We start from the raw sequence: 15475 nt of genomic DNA, 5'->3' as shown, positions 1-15475 counted from the left end.
CAGGATCATCTGGATTTAGAGTCAGATCCTACTGGGGTATTCCTACTGAAGTCAATGAGAAAGGAGGCCACGTATTGCTGTTCAGATTTGGACTGATTTTGCACTGGATAGACAAGACAGCTGATCGAATTTGTACAGTAAAGTCATCCTGACTATTGATCAGAGTCAACACAGTCACATCTCAGAAAAAGAAGCAGAGAGAAGCACTTTATATTTTTTGCTGCTAAGTAAAATATTGGTTTAATTAACAAATCTTTTTTTCCCCAAAACAAAAACTTGGAAGTTTAAATTTCTTTTTTTTTTCTTTTGGAAAAGCAAAGATAATAAAGGTCTTGATTTGCTTGGGAGTCTCTGTGGTCCCTGAGGAGTGCTTTCAGACTGTAAGAAACTTTCCTCTCCTGAGAGGACACCTCTGAGTAACCAGCTTTATGCTGTAGTGGGTGGCCAGTTGGTGTCCTGGGTGGCCAGTTGGTGGCCCAAGGAGAGAAGAAGGCGGTTTTAACTGGCCACTGGAAATGCTAACATGTGCTGGGTGGAACCAGCCTAGGGCTGTCACTGAGCTCAAGCTAATGAGCTGCTTTATGGGAACAAGATGCTAGGAAACTTGAGCCGGCTCTCCAAGGAGCTGCCTCCTGCTATGCTGGGGCTATTGCCCATTCCCAGAAAACTAACCTGTTTCTGGAGAGGAGCAGAGCAGCTGTGTCTCTGTGGCAGGATACCTGAGAACCGAACTCTGTGAGACCCAGCTGCCTCCTCGTGCTCTTCCCCAATTATCGTGTCCTTTACCTCAGCTTCTTCAGAACCCCTTCCGTATGTCTCCTAGCTGCAGCCTTTAAACCTCCTTGCAATATTCCCTGAATGCCCCAGAGTACCTGTTGTTATCAAGGATATCCTTCTGTCTCGTGGTTCTATTGTATAACTGAAAATTGGCAATATAGATCCAGCCTCCAAACAACCAGGAGAAAGAAGTACTCTCCAGCACTGACTGTTATTGCTCTTGGGTTATCTGGGATGCAGTACAATTAGCAGTACTTGCTTTGTGTAATTAATTGGAGCAGGACTGGCATCCAGGTATCTCAGGTAAGTGTTCTGATAATCAGGCTAGACAGGAACCCGTCTCCCTCAAGGAATAGTTATTTAATACAGAATGGATCTGCTGCAGTAGGAAGGAGGTGAGGAAGATCCATTCCAGAATACCCTGTCCTTCATGGCCAGAACACTTACTTGAGAGGCGAGACACCTTGGTTCATCGTCTTTGCTGAGATCCACGTACTGCCAACTAAGAACTTATTTCAAGTATTCAATTAAAATTTGATTTAATGGAACAAATCCTTTTCCTTTGAATTACAGGGGAATTTGATAGAGATCTTAAGCAAATATTAAAGCAATATTAAATAGTTTTGAGAGCATAGAGAGAAATAACAGGTGGAACCTGGTGATGTGAAGAAACTTGTTAAACTTTGGGTGAGGTGCCTTCAGGTGGAAAAGCCACCCTTTCCTCTGTAGTATCTCATGAAGCACAAAAAAGCAGTTAGTGAAAATGGTGTTTTTCACATGTGTTACTTAACTGGGCTGTCCAGATGAAGTTAACAAAGACTGTAATTTGTTGAAATAGAGGAGATAGGAAGGTATTCTGTCCAACTTTGAAAACATCCCAAAAATTAGTGAAAAGGTTTGGTTGTCATAGCCAGAGATGATCTAACAGACCCATATACTATTTGAGGGCTATAGAAATGCTATATTTAGAAATGTAACTGAGACAAAGCCAGAAGAGCAAATAGTTGCATCCTGACTTTAACAATGTCCATGCAATCACCCATGCAGCTACTGTGACTGGTCTTGCAGACCTAGTATTTGCGTGTACAAATGTCGTTAGCTGTATATTCCGTTTAGCTGATGATCTGGATTGCTTCTTCAGTCAGAATCTAAGATGTAAGTGTGGTTTGCAAACGTTTTTTTAAGAGCTGAAATTAGGAAAATATTAAATGCAAGGGTTAAGCAAGTACATATACAGATTTAGCTATACAGATGAGAGGCTTGATGGGCTCTTTCTGCCCTGAAATATTACTCCTAATGAAAAGATTGCTTGTTAGGAGGGGGGTGGGTGAACTCATGTCTTCCTCACTTGTTTGAAGTGAGAAAACTTCTCAGTGACAGAAGCATTAATTTTGAATAACATTCAGCCCAAACTTATTAGGCTTTTCTGTGAATTCTACTGAACTGCACTCTGCAGCTGCATCTTCTTCTGGCTTATTCAGATTATGAAAGAAAATTTGTAATTGACCTACACAGTAAAATTTTAACCTTGTTAATGATAACATTGCAGAAGGTAAAGTGGCAGCTCAGGCCGCTGAAAAAACCAAACAAACAAAGACAGCAAACAGTTGATGAACCCCTGAGTATAAAATAACCAGCAACACACTGCAGCTCATTTACAAACATCTCACCGTACTGATTCATTAACTAGGCACAGGACTAGAATAATCCATCTCTTGCGGTGTTCCTGATATAACCTGTAAGCTGTGGGCTGGACCCCTGATACTGGGCAATTAGCATTGCTTACCACTAACTTTGACTGCTTTCTTTCCTGACAGACCTGCTCGTGGGAGGAGGGTCAAGGAAGCTGAGGAATACTAGTCATAAAATAACATGTACATGTGTGACAGAGCATGGGGCTGAACCTTTGAAATGCAATCAGATCTTTCCAGATTAGGAACATTTTATGCCGGTTAGATAACCTAACAAGACAATCAATCCTCATTTGTCCTTTCTGTAAGTACTTTTCACTGGAGCCATAGGTAGGCATTTCGGAGCTTAGGAGAACCCTCTTGCCCTGTCCTCTCTTCTCTCCCAACCTTATCTCCCAGACAGTTAGGATGTTGCACCCCTTGAGAGGGGAGAACAAGGGATGCAGCCGTCAGCCTTGGCAGGGCCGTGTCCCAGCAGCAGCTGTGGGGGAGCCCTCCCTGTACCTGTACCACCAGTGGGGCAGGAGCAGGCTGACCCTCAGTGCTGGGAGAACTCAAGTCAGGTGAGAGGATGTCCTGCTCTGCAGTCCTGGTCGCCTGCTGGAGAGGAGAGCAGACAGTGACTGGGGCAAGAGCCTGGAAGCTACAGCAGGGGAAGATAGTTTGTAAGCAAGCCAGCTGTGACCCCTCCGTTCCTTCCCCTGGTGGCAGCAGTCCCCTCTCCTTCCAGTGTAGTGCTTCTCTCGGTGCCGTAACCCCACTTTCCTGTCCCGCCTGCTCACTGCAGTACCATTACAGGCTTAGCTTGTCTTACTGTGTTTGTGGTTGAAGGGGTTCCTTTAATATCACTCTGTCACAGCCTTCAGAGCATGCATGCAGCAGCACTAATATCAGTCTTTTTTTCTGCTACTTCATCATGTTTTGATATTAGTTAAATATATAAGTTCAGAAAGAATAAATATTAATTCACTTTAAAATTTAACATGGAAAATATTTTTGTCCAATTAATTACATTAGCTTTGATGAATTAATTTTTCCACTCAGTAATAGTGAGAGCTTAAAGCACTGTCATGAATCTGGACATAATCTTCAAAAACCCCAAACCTGGTGAAACAATCTTAGAAGAGAGTAGGTAAAAGCACTGGAGGATGCTGTAAGATGTAGGAGGAAAGGTGGATGGTCTGAGCACATTCTCCAGGAAAAAAAAAAAAGAGGAATTTGTCTGTGCATACACCCAGATGGATAGTCTGAAGAGGACAAGGATCAAATATTCCTGTTGGTCAAGAGTCAGGCTGTTAATAGGTTTAAGCTGCAGAAGGAAAAATTCAGTCTGAAAATTAAGAAAATTATATAACTGGAGGAAAAGTTAGACAGTGAAACCTGTTGCCAAGACAGAGGTTGTGAAACTGGAGATTTTCAAGGCTAGGCTAGACACCCATCCATCAGGGATGGCTTTGGAATAACTGAGTAAATCCAGTGAACAATGCAAACAGCTTGACTAGATGACCCAGTAACAGTCCCTTCCAATCCAAATACATTCGAGAGACTTCTGAAATCTCCCAGTAGCTGGCAACTTTTCCATTTCCAGCATAGTAGTGGTGTTACTGCCAGCTGTACCATCAGTACCTTATGCTAAAGCCAGTGATGTACCAGATTGTAGCTGAATGCAGCACCTTTAATAGTGTTTTTTTTTTCTGCTAGGTTCAACTTGTCCTTAATCCATGTGAAGACTTGTTGAAAACACATTCTAGAAACTTAAAGGTTTTCAGTGTCCTAATAAATTCTGTTGTGTTAAAGAAGAGCCTGTCCAAATGAGCAAGACATCCCAGCAGAACACGGCAACAGATGCGAATGGAGTAAGCGTGATTCACACCCAAGCACACGCCAGTGGTTTGCAGCAGGTTCCCCAGTTGGTGCCTGTGAGTCCTGGTGGCGGAGGCAAAGCCGTGCCTCCAAGCAAGCAGGGAAAGAAGAATTCCTTTGTGGATAGAAACAGCGATGAGTATCGCCAGCGCAGAGAGCGAAACAACATGGCAGTGAAAAAGAGCCGGTTAAAAAGCAAGCAAAAAGCACAAGACACGCTGCAGAGGGTCAACCAGCTCAAAGAAGAAAATGAACGTTTGGAGGCAAAAATTAAGCTCCTGACCAAGGAGCTGAGTGTACTGAAAGACTTGTTCCTTGAGCACGCACACAATCTTGCAGACAATGTGCAACCTGTTGGCACTGAAACTACCACGACAAATCCAGAAAACAATGGACAGTAGACACTGTCATGAAATGAACTCCAGAAGTACAGCTTGTCTGTGCTGCCCATGCAGTAACCGAGCAAAAACTGTTCTTTTAACCATTATTTTGTGGAGATTTTCTTTCTAGGTTTAACACTGAGGATTTGATACAACTAAAGCATAATTTTAGAGTACTTGTTTTAAAGTGTTAAATATTTTTCTTCTCTAAAAGGTTTGGCTAATAAATGCAGATGATCTAAATTCAGAGTCAACAAGGAGCTTAGTATTAGAGGAATAGCATTTCCACAGAAATGTTCACTTACCTTCTTATATCTTGCATAATGAGAGGAATCCAGCAGGATGGTTCACTGTAGTATCAGTGACTGATAATTGGATGAAATGTCTTTTAAGTACCTTTTAATGTATTTAAGCCTTTTGTTTTTTTCCATTACATATTACAAAACTGCAAAGGCTGTAGAGGGAGTTTGCTTTCTTGTTTGGTGGACTACTTTAAATCTGTAGAGCAAGTCCTGTAAAGCACCATTTAGGTCCTTCTTACCCAGTTATAGTTAATGGGGAGGGTGTAGTAATAGTGAGCTGGGATGCTTACTAACGTTTTTTAGAAAAATAGCAGTATAGTATGATGACATATACAGGCAGTTGGCTTCCAAACTGCAATTGATAGTCTGAAGCATCATGTATAAGGGGTAAAGTAGCACACTGAGAAAGCCTTTCAAGCCTATCATGTGTTGACATTGTTCACCTAGTAACTCTGGGGCCTTAAGAGAACATGATTTTGGTTTTCAGAAAATGTCAAAATGCTACCAAAAAACTGCTCTGCAAAATTGCATTCTTGCCAAGGTGCAGGTATCAGGGAGAACAAAATGTGTGCAGCTTGGTTAAGCGATGAAAGGGGTAATGCAGCGTCTGTTCAGTCAGAATATATGGATCACTGCTCATTCGTTTCCATTTTCATGGCTGTTCAGATTTGCAACAAAGATCTTACAGAAGTCCAAAGTGATTTTAAAAATAAATGGCCCTGGTCTGAATAATTGATTCAGCAGAACTTCTATAGCCATCATAGAGTTGTGTGAAGGAGTATCTTCAGTCTTGTCTTATTTTCATAGAACTTTTTCTATAGCAATTTTTAAATGCTAGTAATAAGTCTTTGCCATGATCCATAATGCAGTGGTATGTACTATATTGAGGATTTAAACAATAAAAGTAAAGCAGGAAGTTTGATGTAACCTTAATTTATTTTCATTTTTAAATATTTCATTGATGGTATGGTTGTGTTACATTTAACCTGTGCGTCTGGCTAGTGGATTATTACACTGTCTTAATTTCCCTCCCACACTACCTTTTTCCATAGATTATTTTGTAGGATGCTTGTTTGCATTATATCTGTACTTAGGAAGAGAACTTGGATAATAGCTCTGTGAAGATGCTGTTAGAAAATAAAGCCTCCAAAAGTTCATTTTGAATTTAAATTTTTAATACAAAGGTAATTACATGTGGAAGACTTTTATGGACTGTTTTGGATTATGGTAGTCTTTTTACAAAGAAGTGTTTTTTGGTTCTAGCTGCAGCTTAAGTAGGCAAGGTTGAAATAACAGAAGCTAATAAAAACATTTTGCCTCTAATGCTGGCCTTATTTTTCCTGTCCCTTTTCCCTTTCCCTCAAAGGCAGAAGTGTCCACCTCCTAGGTATCTTTTTTGAGAAATCAGTGAGACTGTCTCCATTCCTGTCCTCCCCTCAGGTTTTTACTCAGTGGAAAAAGATTCAGACACTTACTACAGCTTGGGCTGAAGTCCCAATTTCACACACACACAAAAAAGTAATTTAAGACCTGCATCTACCTTTCCTGAAAGAATATTGCACTGAAAAGGTTATGATTGGAGAAAAAAAAATACCAAAGAGAAAAGATGATCTGAAAACCTCTCATTTGTTCACTGTGTGCCAACACTGGTGTGAAAGGCAGGAGCTAGGCTTATCCCTGCTTATTTCCTCTGTGAATTGGGGCTATATGGCTCTGTTGTCCTGTCGTTGACTTGATAGGTTAATGTGGGATTATCTCCTGATAACCGGGACAGAGGCTCTAACTCTCTCTGGTATCTTTTTCCGATTTTGGTGAAAGTGAGCTATCTATCTCGATTGGGAGTAAGAGTCTTTGATGGAAATGCAGGAATTCCTGATGCTCCTGGAGGGCTAACTTTTCTACTTGTTACTCCTGACAGCATTGATTCCAATCCTCTCTTGTTAAAAAAAAATCTCTGCATTATGAGAAGTCATTTGTTTGCACAGTGACTTTTCTGGCTTAGCAGTCTATGCACTTGCATTGTGTGCCTAGGGAAGCGTACAGGCCGCGTGCAGCACATCACTTTCAGAATGTGAACCTACTGATCCAAGACTATAACAACTTATTTTAAATCTCCCCTCAGTGGGAGGTGGGTTGCAAGACAGGCATGAATCTATTACTCTAAAGCCCCTCCAGCCTTCTGGCAGAATCACTGTCTCAGACCCCCTCGGATCAAAGGTAGAGGAGAGGCTTGCTCCAAGCTGCAGCACCCAGACTGCGTGCCTGCAAAATGCCGCAGCCTTACCCCTCCACCGTAAAGCCACCAGAGAACGTCTGTAATGAATTAACTTCTTCCTAAGCAAAGGATGGAGTAATGCACCGACATAAAAAAATCTCTCTGTGTGCCTATAAAAGCTAGGGTTTTCCTTTAGACACAGTTTTCTTAATAGCAACCACTGTCTGACAGAATACAGCACCTATCACCACAAGAGAGACATACAGCACGGTGCGTTTCACCAGTAAACCTTATTCCCATTCTCTTACCGTACCAGTAAAAGAACTTGTCTACTCTATAACTTCCATGAGCACTAGGAGGCTCTACCACTTTAATTATACCAGTGTAGCCGCAGCAGCATAATTTGCATAGCAGATAGATAGATAAATCCAGAGTGCATCCAGCCCTAGGGAGCTGAAGCAATTTAAATATATCAGTTCAGAAGTGATTTGGACCTTTTTAAATACACAGCCTTGCTCAACATAATGCACTCTTTCTGTTATTTTGGTGCAGCACTATTTGAGTGTGTTTGCAGTAGGGAGACAAGGCATTTGGGAAAACATGATAGCTAACAGCCTAAAAAACACCTAGTGAAGCCAAAAAAAGTTTGTCATAACCTGTCTCCCCACACATATACACTAATACATTTTAAGTGCATTAAATATCATTTTGCCTTTTTTTTAAAGACATGCTTTCCTGCTGCCTGCCCTACAGATGCTAATTTAGAAAAATATATTCTAATTCACTTTTTGCTTTAAGTGGATAAAAATTACCATAATTATAGAACAGAACTCTGGAAGGAAGGATGAATTTTATAGTCACTGGCCTGGATATGAAGGAAAAATCGGAGACAGTGTACCATCCCAGGCTGAAACACATCCACTTCTCAGGCAAGCATTACCAAAGAGAAGCTTGTTATAAGAGTGCGTGCTTTTTCCCTCCAGAGCTCCTCGCAGGTTGTCTTCGCTGGTACATGTCGAAGCAGAACCAGTTCTGCCTCCTGCAGACTGCCAGATTGCTCGACCTGTTTTGCTGCAGTAGAGACCAATATTTGCCAAGATTAATCATAGGCAGGGAAAGGCCTATTAACTAGACTTGGGTTACAGCTTAATTGAAACAATTCCAAAACTCTTTTTTTTTAAAAATCTGTGAAGGGTTACTTCAAAATAGTAACAGCTATTGAACCAAAGCAACTGCAGGTTTCGGAGTGCCCAAAGCAGTGTGCGATCTCATGGGTGTGTTCAGAGCGTGCTACACCAATGTACTTTGACTCAGAGGGATTGAGGCTGAGGCCATGAGCACAGTCTTGCACTGAATAAATCTCCAGAGTCTTAGGAGGGAGATGAGCCTGGAGCAGTGCCAAGAGGTTTTTGTGTTCATGTATCTGCAAGGTTACCAAAGCAAGGCCCGATGTCTTTTGCACAAGCACTACAGTTCAGGGGTACAAGCCCTTCAGTCACCACAAAAGGAAGCACTAGCACAGTCATGGATAAAACCTGCTCATCTCCCATCCTCCCCTCAGCACTCTTCCTCTTGTCAATCAAGACCTCCCTCACTTACCTCTTGCAAACCACAGCCAAGTAACTGCTACAAAAAAAAAGTAGATTCATTTTTTAATAAAGTGACATCAAACATGAGGAGTAAAGTCCACTGGATTATTTCACAATGTTGCTTCTTTAGTCTCCAACATGCAAAGTTTCCTATTTGGCAGTGGGTCACTTAGCAGTTAGAAATAAAGAACAACAAAGAGCAAGTTCTTGTCGCACTGGTCAACCTAATTAGCAATCTGCACAGAGCAACCCCCTTAACAATTCTGAAAGACATTATTTCAGACCCAAATCCAGGCCGGCCCAGGTGAGGGCCACCGCAGTAGTTTGCAAGCTGCTGGACCCTGTCCGAGCTCACAGGGCACCAGTGTCAGAATATGGGCAAGGCAGCAGAGCTGCTGAGCAGATAAAGTCAGCAGAGCCCTTCGCGTGGGGATAATCCTCGTACGGCCGGTGGTGAGGTGCAGAAAGGTCCTAATGCACTGCTGTGACTTCGTCTGCAACACGGCAGAGGCAGCGTTCAGGGGGAAGGTGCATCGGTGGCAAACACATCAGCTGGACTACGAAGCATGGCACACGCACACAAACAGGCAAAGGAGCCTGAAGACTGAGTGGAGTTGTGATGCATTCATAAAGTAAGCAAAATTATTTTCATGTAGTTACAGCAACTAGGACTATTTTATGATGCAAGAAATGTATTTATTCTCCTGCAGGCTGATGAACACTTACAGTAAATACAGTAAAGAAAGGCTTCTCTGGGTAATTTGATTCTTGAATGAATGGAAAAATCATTCTGTGATCATTATCAATATAGTTGTGGTGTATCCAAATAAAATTTACGTGATTTAATTCTGCACCTGCTAACACTGGACAGTTAAAAATAACTCTATCATTCTGCAGAGCATATTCTGCTGAATGACCCTGAGACCTGCACCAAAGATACTCTCTTCTTGCAATTTTTACAGCTCTCCTGAACACCACAATAATCTACATTTTTAAGGGACAAGTAGATGTACAAATCTAATAGGCCGTGGGCTGTGTGTGAAGGATCAGCACACTCACTACCCAGAGCAGAAAAATCTGGCTAATGAAGGGTCAAAGTTTTCAGAGCATGAATTGGTAGAAAGGTCAGATAAAGAAGCAGGAATAGGGAGCGGAAGAACATAATGAACACGAAGTTGTGAGCACAAATGATGCCAAGAATAAATTTTAATAAAAATCTGATTCTGCTTACTCCATCAATATTGAAATAAGATCCATAAGAAAGATATGTGTCATTATGTCCACTGAGAACAGCTGAGATTTTTACTTTCTTTTTTGTGATATTTGTGCTGAAGTTTAGAAAAAGGACTTAGATTGTAACAATTGTTGACAGCATTCAGCTAATACATTTGGTATTTTAAAGAGTCCTTATCATCAAAATTTAGATTTTATTGGAAGAAAGATGAGCTGAGATTTGGAAGGAGTATAAGCCCCGCTGATAATGCAGCAAGGTTATTTAGCTGGCACTTCATAATGTAAACTGCTGATTGCAAGCAGCAACATTTGAGTTACCTGGATATCTAGTGCCAAAGCTTTCTACCTTCATTTTTAGTGAATGAATCATTCCAGCTAATAGCCTGCCTGCTTCTCTTGCTATTAAGAATTGGATACACTTTATTTTATATGCTGCAACGTTAAATCAAAACGATGACTGATTAGCGTGAGACAGTAAGTACCATCCTGACGTTTACTGCTTTTGGCTGGATGAGCAGTCAAATGACTTGGCACTGCTCTGGCCTTCTGCCATGAAAGCCTCTATTTCTTCAACGGTACGTGGGACGCACGTCAGCAGCTCCATTCCAGTGGCCGTCACCGCAATGTCATCCTCGATTCGGACCTGTCACAGAGAACACTCAGTTACCGATATGCCCTGGCCAGCAGGAGCAGCCAAAGAAACATTTTCCCTTGGATTTGCCACCAGTCTCGCTAGTGCACAGCTTGTTAGGGACAGATCCGACCGTGGTGCTGGTGTCTTACTAACGCCCGAAGTGCCTGCACGCAAAGCAGTCCTGTTGCTGAGCTGCAGGCTTTGCGCTTAAAAATCACATTCTCTTTCCTCTAAATACAATTAACTCTCAAAGCAGGAACTGTAACATGAAATAGCTTGTAGTGGATACTCTAAACACAGAATTTTGAGCTGATGAGAAAGTACTAGGCAGGTCAGACATTCCTTTTAAAATACAATCACTATGTTTTCAATCACGCAAGAGAAAAGCATGTCCTCTCAGTTTTTCCAGCTCTTGTTCTGTTAAAATGAAAAGTATGTTCCATTTCTGTTTGACTCTAATCTCTTCTTACTAGTAAATGTGCCTACATAGTCATTTCCCGTTATCTTATCAGAAAAATGTTAGTAAGTCGCTAAGCTGTAATAAAAGCAATTTTAGTAAGGTGTAAATCCAAGAGAACACAAACTCTGGGGACTCCCACCTTACAGTTGCTTTAATTGTTTCTGACCTCTTGACATTTTCAGCTAAAAATAAAGCTGGTTAACATTTGTACGTCTGATTGCAAAATAATCCATTTGTTCAAACAAAATGAGTCATCCAGTCCTTATTAAACTGTTTAATGATGTCTTTGCCAGATTATTTCTTCTACTTGGTATCAAGTTAAGTGTATTATAAAGCAGAATTAAACAAACAAACTCCACTGAGTTCACACATTTGATTTGGACAGCTGTAAATTTGAAAGCTGCAAGTCTCCTCGCCCTCAGTATATTCTGCCAGGCCCACGCGTTGCTGCAGAAGGGGAGATGGGCAACACAGGGGGAACAAGTCTATGCACTCAAACGACTTTTACAGGGTGGGTTTTTTTGATTAATTGCTTCGAATTTGGCCAGTTGAATGAATAATAAGCCAAGGATTCACCACCACTGCGGCACTGCAAAGAGCGTCGCCGGTCTGAGACCCGAGCACAACACGCCTGGACAGACCTGGCCCTGCCGAAAACCCACCGGCACCAGGGGAGTCGTGTAGAAATGCAGGAACCCATGGAGCAGACCCGGTGGCACGGTAAAAGCCAAAGCATCCCACCAGCAAGCACAGCAACGAACACAGAGCTGGCACAGCTGTGGTGTGGGAAGCACAAATGTTAGCGAACTCTTCCTATGGAAAGGATCTTGTCCCAAGTATTTCTAGCTTTGCAAAGCGTCACCTATTTGAGCTGAAATTTACTGCTGTACCTGCTACAGAAGAATTTCAGCCATGAGCATTCAGCTGCTTAGAGAATAGGATTAGCACCAAAAAAAAAAAAAAAAAAAATTATTCCTGTGCTCCAGTTCAACGTCTCATGCTTTCTACCAGTGCTTCGGCGCTAGGTTTGAGGAGCGTGACTGCCCTGAAAACAGAGCAGAGGAGAGCCAGGCCAGCGGGGAGAGAGAAGAGCACGTGGGGCAAGGGGTCTGTCCACACTGTGCCCAGTGGAAAGGACAGAAAGTGGAACTGGCCACAAGAGGAAATCAGGACTGGGAACGAGCTAGAACATGGAGTTAGAGTGATGGAAGGAGACGGGGGAGGGGAGACACAGCAGGGTGAGATGGGACTGACAAATAACTGGGCTGCAAAGGTCATTTTGGGACTGGCTAGAGCCTAGGAACGGACAATTTTGCAGTGAGAAAAAGGGACGAAGAAAGATGGGGGCTGGAGGAGGAGTCTGGAAAAGGAGATTCTGGCAGAGGGGGGAGGCAATAGACCTGGACTGAGAAAAGCACAGGGAGGTGCTGGAACTGTCAAGGCCAGGAGATTGGGAGCTGCCAAGCAGAGGAGGGCTGGGCAGGCCCATGAGCTCAGAGTGCCACACGCAGCCACAGATCACGCAGGAGAGGGACTGTTCGGAGACCATGCAGAAGAAAGCAAGCCTTGCTAGCTGCCTCTCGGGCAGTGGGCTGCTGTGGGAAGAGTGGAGTTGGCACCGCACCAGCAGCCTGCTCTCCGTCAGCAGCTCCACATGGTCCATGGGATGTGGCTGGAGGCATCTGGACCTGCTACTCCCATGGTGCCTCACTGACCACTCTTGGGACAGCTTTCTCCAGAATCAGACCATGCTTCTGCCTGTAGGAACCTAAGCTGAAATGTGAAGAAAGACTCACCACTTCTAGTGCATATGCTCCCTCTGCTTAACAGCAACATGAGTGCAAAGGAATACAGGTTTTCAAGGGAAGGGGAAAGTTTTGCATTTGCCCTTTTTATGCATGCCCTCTAGGCTTCACACCAAGCTCAAACGCACCAGCAACAAGAAGACTCTTCAGAGGACCTGCAAAACCTTCCCCACAGGAGAGCCCGGCATTTGATCTTGTCTGCTGTCCAAATGGACAAAAGATGCTGGATCTGACTGGCAAGGCTCGCTGACGCGGGACTGCCGTTCCCAGTGGGGACAGTTGTTATGAAACTGGCTCTCAGAGCTGTCCCTGTTTTCAGGCTCTTTGTTCGGCACTGCTCATTTCAGGGCTCCACAAAGGGGGCTGGAATCCGGCACAGCTTAAAGCAACAGCAAACGGAGATGCGAGGCCTCCGGCTGCACGAGCGCCTTTCAGGGGCTCTCTGCAAACACCCTCGGGAAGGCTTTGCTTTTTCTGCACAAAATGGCATTTTTCAGAAGCGCTCCTGCAACAGCAAAGTGGCCAGGAATGTCAGCGCTGTCCCTAAGATGCCTGTTTCTTATCAAGGGCAATAGCATGATCTATTTGGATAGATCTGATTGCACAACGGCCTAACACCAACAGCCGCCCATCACATGGCTTGACTCAGTGGACCCAACTCTGTCCCAAAGCAGAGCCGTGTGGGCACAGCCCAGGACAACATAGGAGTTAAATACCAAGGCTCTTGTCAGCTATATATACAGCCTCGCACTTTGTCCTGACTTACTAATACAGTCACGCTCCCCAGGGCTCTTGTGTTATCTTCCCAGAGAAGGGCTTGTAGCACTCATTCATTTCTTTCGGATGATGATATATACAAAAGGCTTTTGAGAATCAAGAAACAGTGTTGGCCAATCAAGCAGTCCAGATTAGCACTATGACAGATCCCAGATGTGATTAAAAAAGACCACTGGTGGAGACAGGTCTCCTTATTTTAATCTACTGATCGTTTGTTTGAGCATGGCTGTGGAAAGCAGGAGACCTGCCTGGAGAATGATGTCAGGATGTGGTCCACCATGCCATCATACTAAATAAATTAACGCGCTTCTGTCTGCTTCAAGGACTTTGCAGGACTGGGGAACCAGCTGACACTTGCCTGTTCCTGTGTCACACGGAACGGTAACATCGAGATGTTTTGTGTAGAGGCTAACAGCCTCTGTGCTACACTGGACTCTCTTATCCCATCCTGCCAGTCTTCCCTTTTCTCATTCAGCAGGAAGTCCTCACGTCAGGCACACTTTATTTTAAAGGTCTACGTATAAACATTTACAAAAGAGAATCCAGATTTGTAGGGTGAGGCCATGTATTTCATTAGATCAACTGATATGACTGGAAAAAGAAGCTTGAGGCACACAATCCCTTCATCAAAGCTCAGAAAGCAGCAATAAACTACAAGCTAAATACAGGCTGGAAACAACTGCTCTTAGTTTAACCTAATTATATTAATTAGACAACTTAAGAGAAAAGGGTTAAAGGAGTAGCTGTTTTGGGGTTGCCTACAACTATCACTCCTCTTGCAACAACTTTAAAGCAAGCTATATATTTCATTATGACAACTGCTTTTCTGTAAAAACTTTTCCAAAATATGCTTTGAGTAGCATTATTACTGCTGCATAAAATGAAATGTTAAAAAGCAAATGAGCATTATTATGTTTATTGCCTAGTAAACTATTTCATTCCACAACACACATTCACCACAAAACCTAGAAATGGAGCTCAACCTAATGCAAAATGAAAATAAGGACAAAGACAACTGCGTGGCTCTGTGAGCCAAAGGTAGAAGCAATGAAATATCCTTTCAGAGATGCAAAAGGGGAAATATTTTCTGCTTTTTATTTGGTTTAACCTTTGTTCCTGAATAAGGAAAGTCCTATTGTTTTGAAAAATTGTATGATAATATTATCATGTCTTCAAGGTCCTGGGTTTTGTGAAGCTATTTAACTTTTAAATGAGAAAAATCTGCAAATAAAATAAGGTAATATATTTAAAATTTAGTTGCATTTTCTCTAAGTCACATAGAGTTTTCGCATGTTAATTCTAGCACCAGTTCTACAAATCCTGGGGCAAAATAAAGCCTAAACAGAGACTGAGTATTTTAGCCCACAAAAAGATTGAATGGTTTTACTGAGTCTGTGAGAAAACATCCTATGAGCTGCATGAATCAGCAATCGGCTTCTGAAGAATGGAGCCCCTAAAGGGCAGCACTGGGAGCTGGTATTTCCTCTTCCCTGGGGATTGGATGCTTTTCCGGAGCCGCACATACAGCTGTACACACACCTCTCCTTGCACATCGCTGCTAAGGCATTACCAGGGCGCTTGCACTGCCCGGCCGAGCGGTGATGTGGTGGATTTGGCGCCCCACCAGCCCACAGACAGCCCTCACCCCACACGGTTCATGCCCTCAGTGAACTGGGTTTTAGTTTTACAGACCAAGAGCTGAAGTACATGTGAGCGACTTCCCCAAATCGGCACAGGAGGCTTGCAAAG

General features: G+C 42.9%; 2 protein-coding genes across 2 annotated transcripts in view; one reads left to right on the top strand and one right to left on the bottom strand.

The window, feature by feature from the left end:
• Nucleotides 1-4279: 4279 nt before the first annotated feature.
• CEBPG (CCAAT enhancer binding protein gamma) lies at nt 4280-4732 on the top strand. Its single transcript, XM_067302831.1, has one exon. It carries the CDS (start codon nt 4280-4282, stop codon nt 4730-4732), a length of 453 nt encoding a protein of 150 aa, XP_067158932.1.
• A 4759-nt stretch (nt 4733-9491) lies between these two features.
• The window catches only part of PEPD (peptidase D), a 145718-nt gene continuing 139734 nt past the window's right edge, over nt 9492-15475 (bottom strand). Inside the window, exon 15 of the mRNA XM_067302497.1 lies at nt 9492-10693. Within this exon, the coding sequence (XP_067158598.1) occupies nt 10544-10693 (150 nt within the window). The 3' untranslated portion in view covers nt 9492-10543. The remainder of the gene's footprint in view (nt 10694-15475) is intronic.

This window comes from Apteryx mantelli, chromosome 10, assembly GCF_036417845.1.
Source record: "Apteryx mantelli isolate bAptMan1 chromosome 10, bAptMan1.hap1, whole genome shotgun sequence".
NCBI classification, from domain to species: domain Eukaryota; kingdom Metazoa; phylum Chordata; class Aves; order Apterygiformes; family Apterygidae; genus Apteryx; species Apteryx mantelli.
The sequence above is the reverse complement of the archived record's forward strand: the minus strand, read 5'-3'. Positions and strand labels throughout refer to the sequence as shown.

Excerpts from the sequence above, each read along its gene's own strand:
- CEBPG (XM_067302831.1), top strand. The coding sequence starts at position 4,280 with ATGAGCAAGACATCCCAGCAGAACACGGCAACAGATGCGAATGGAGTA.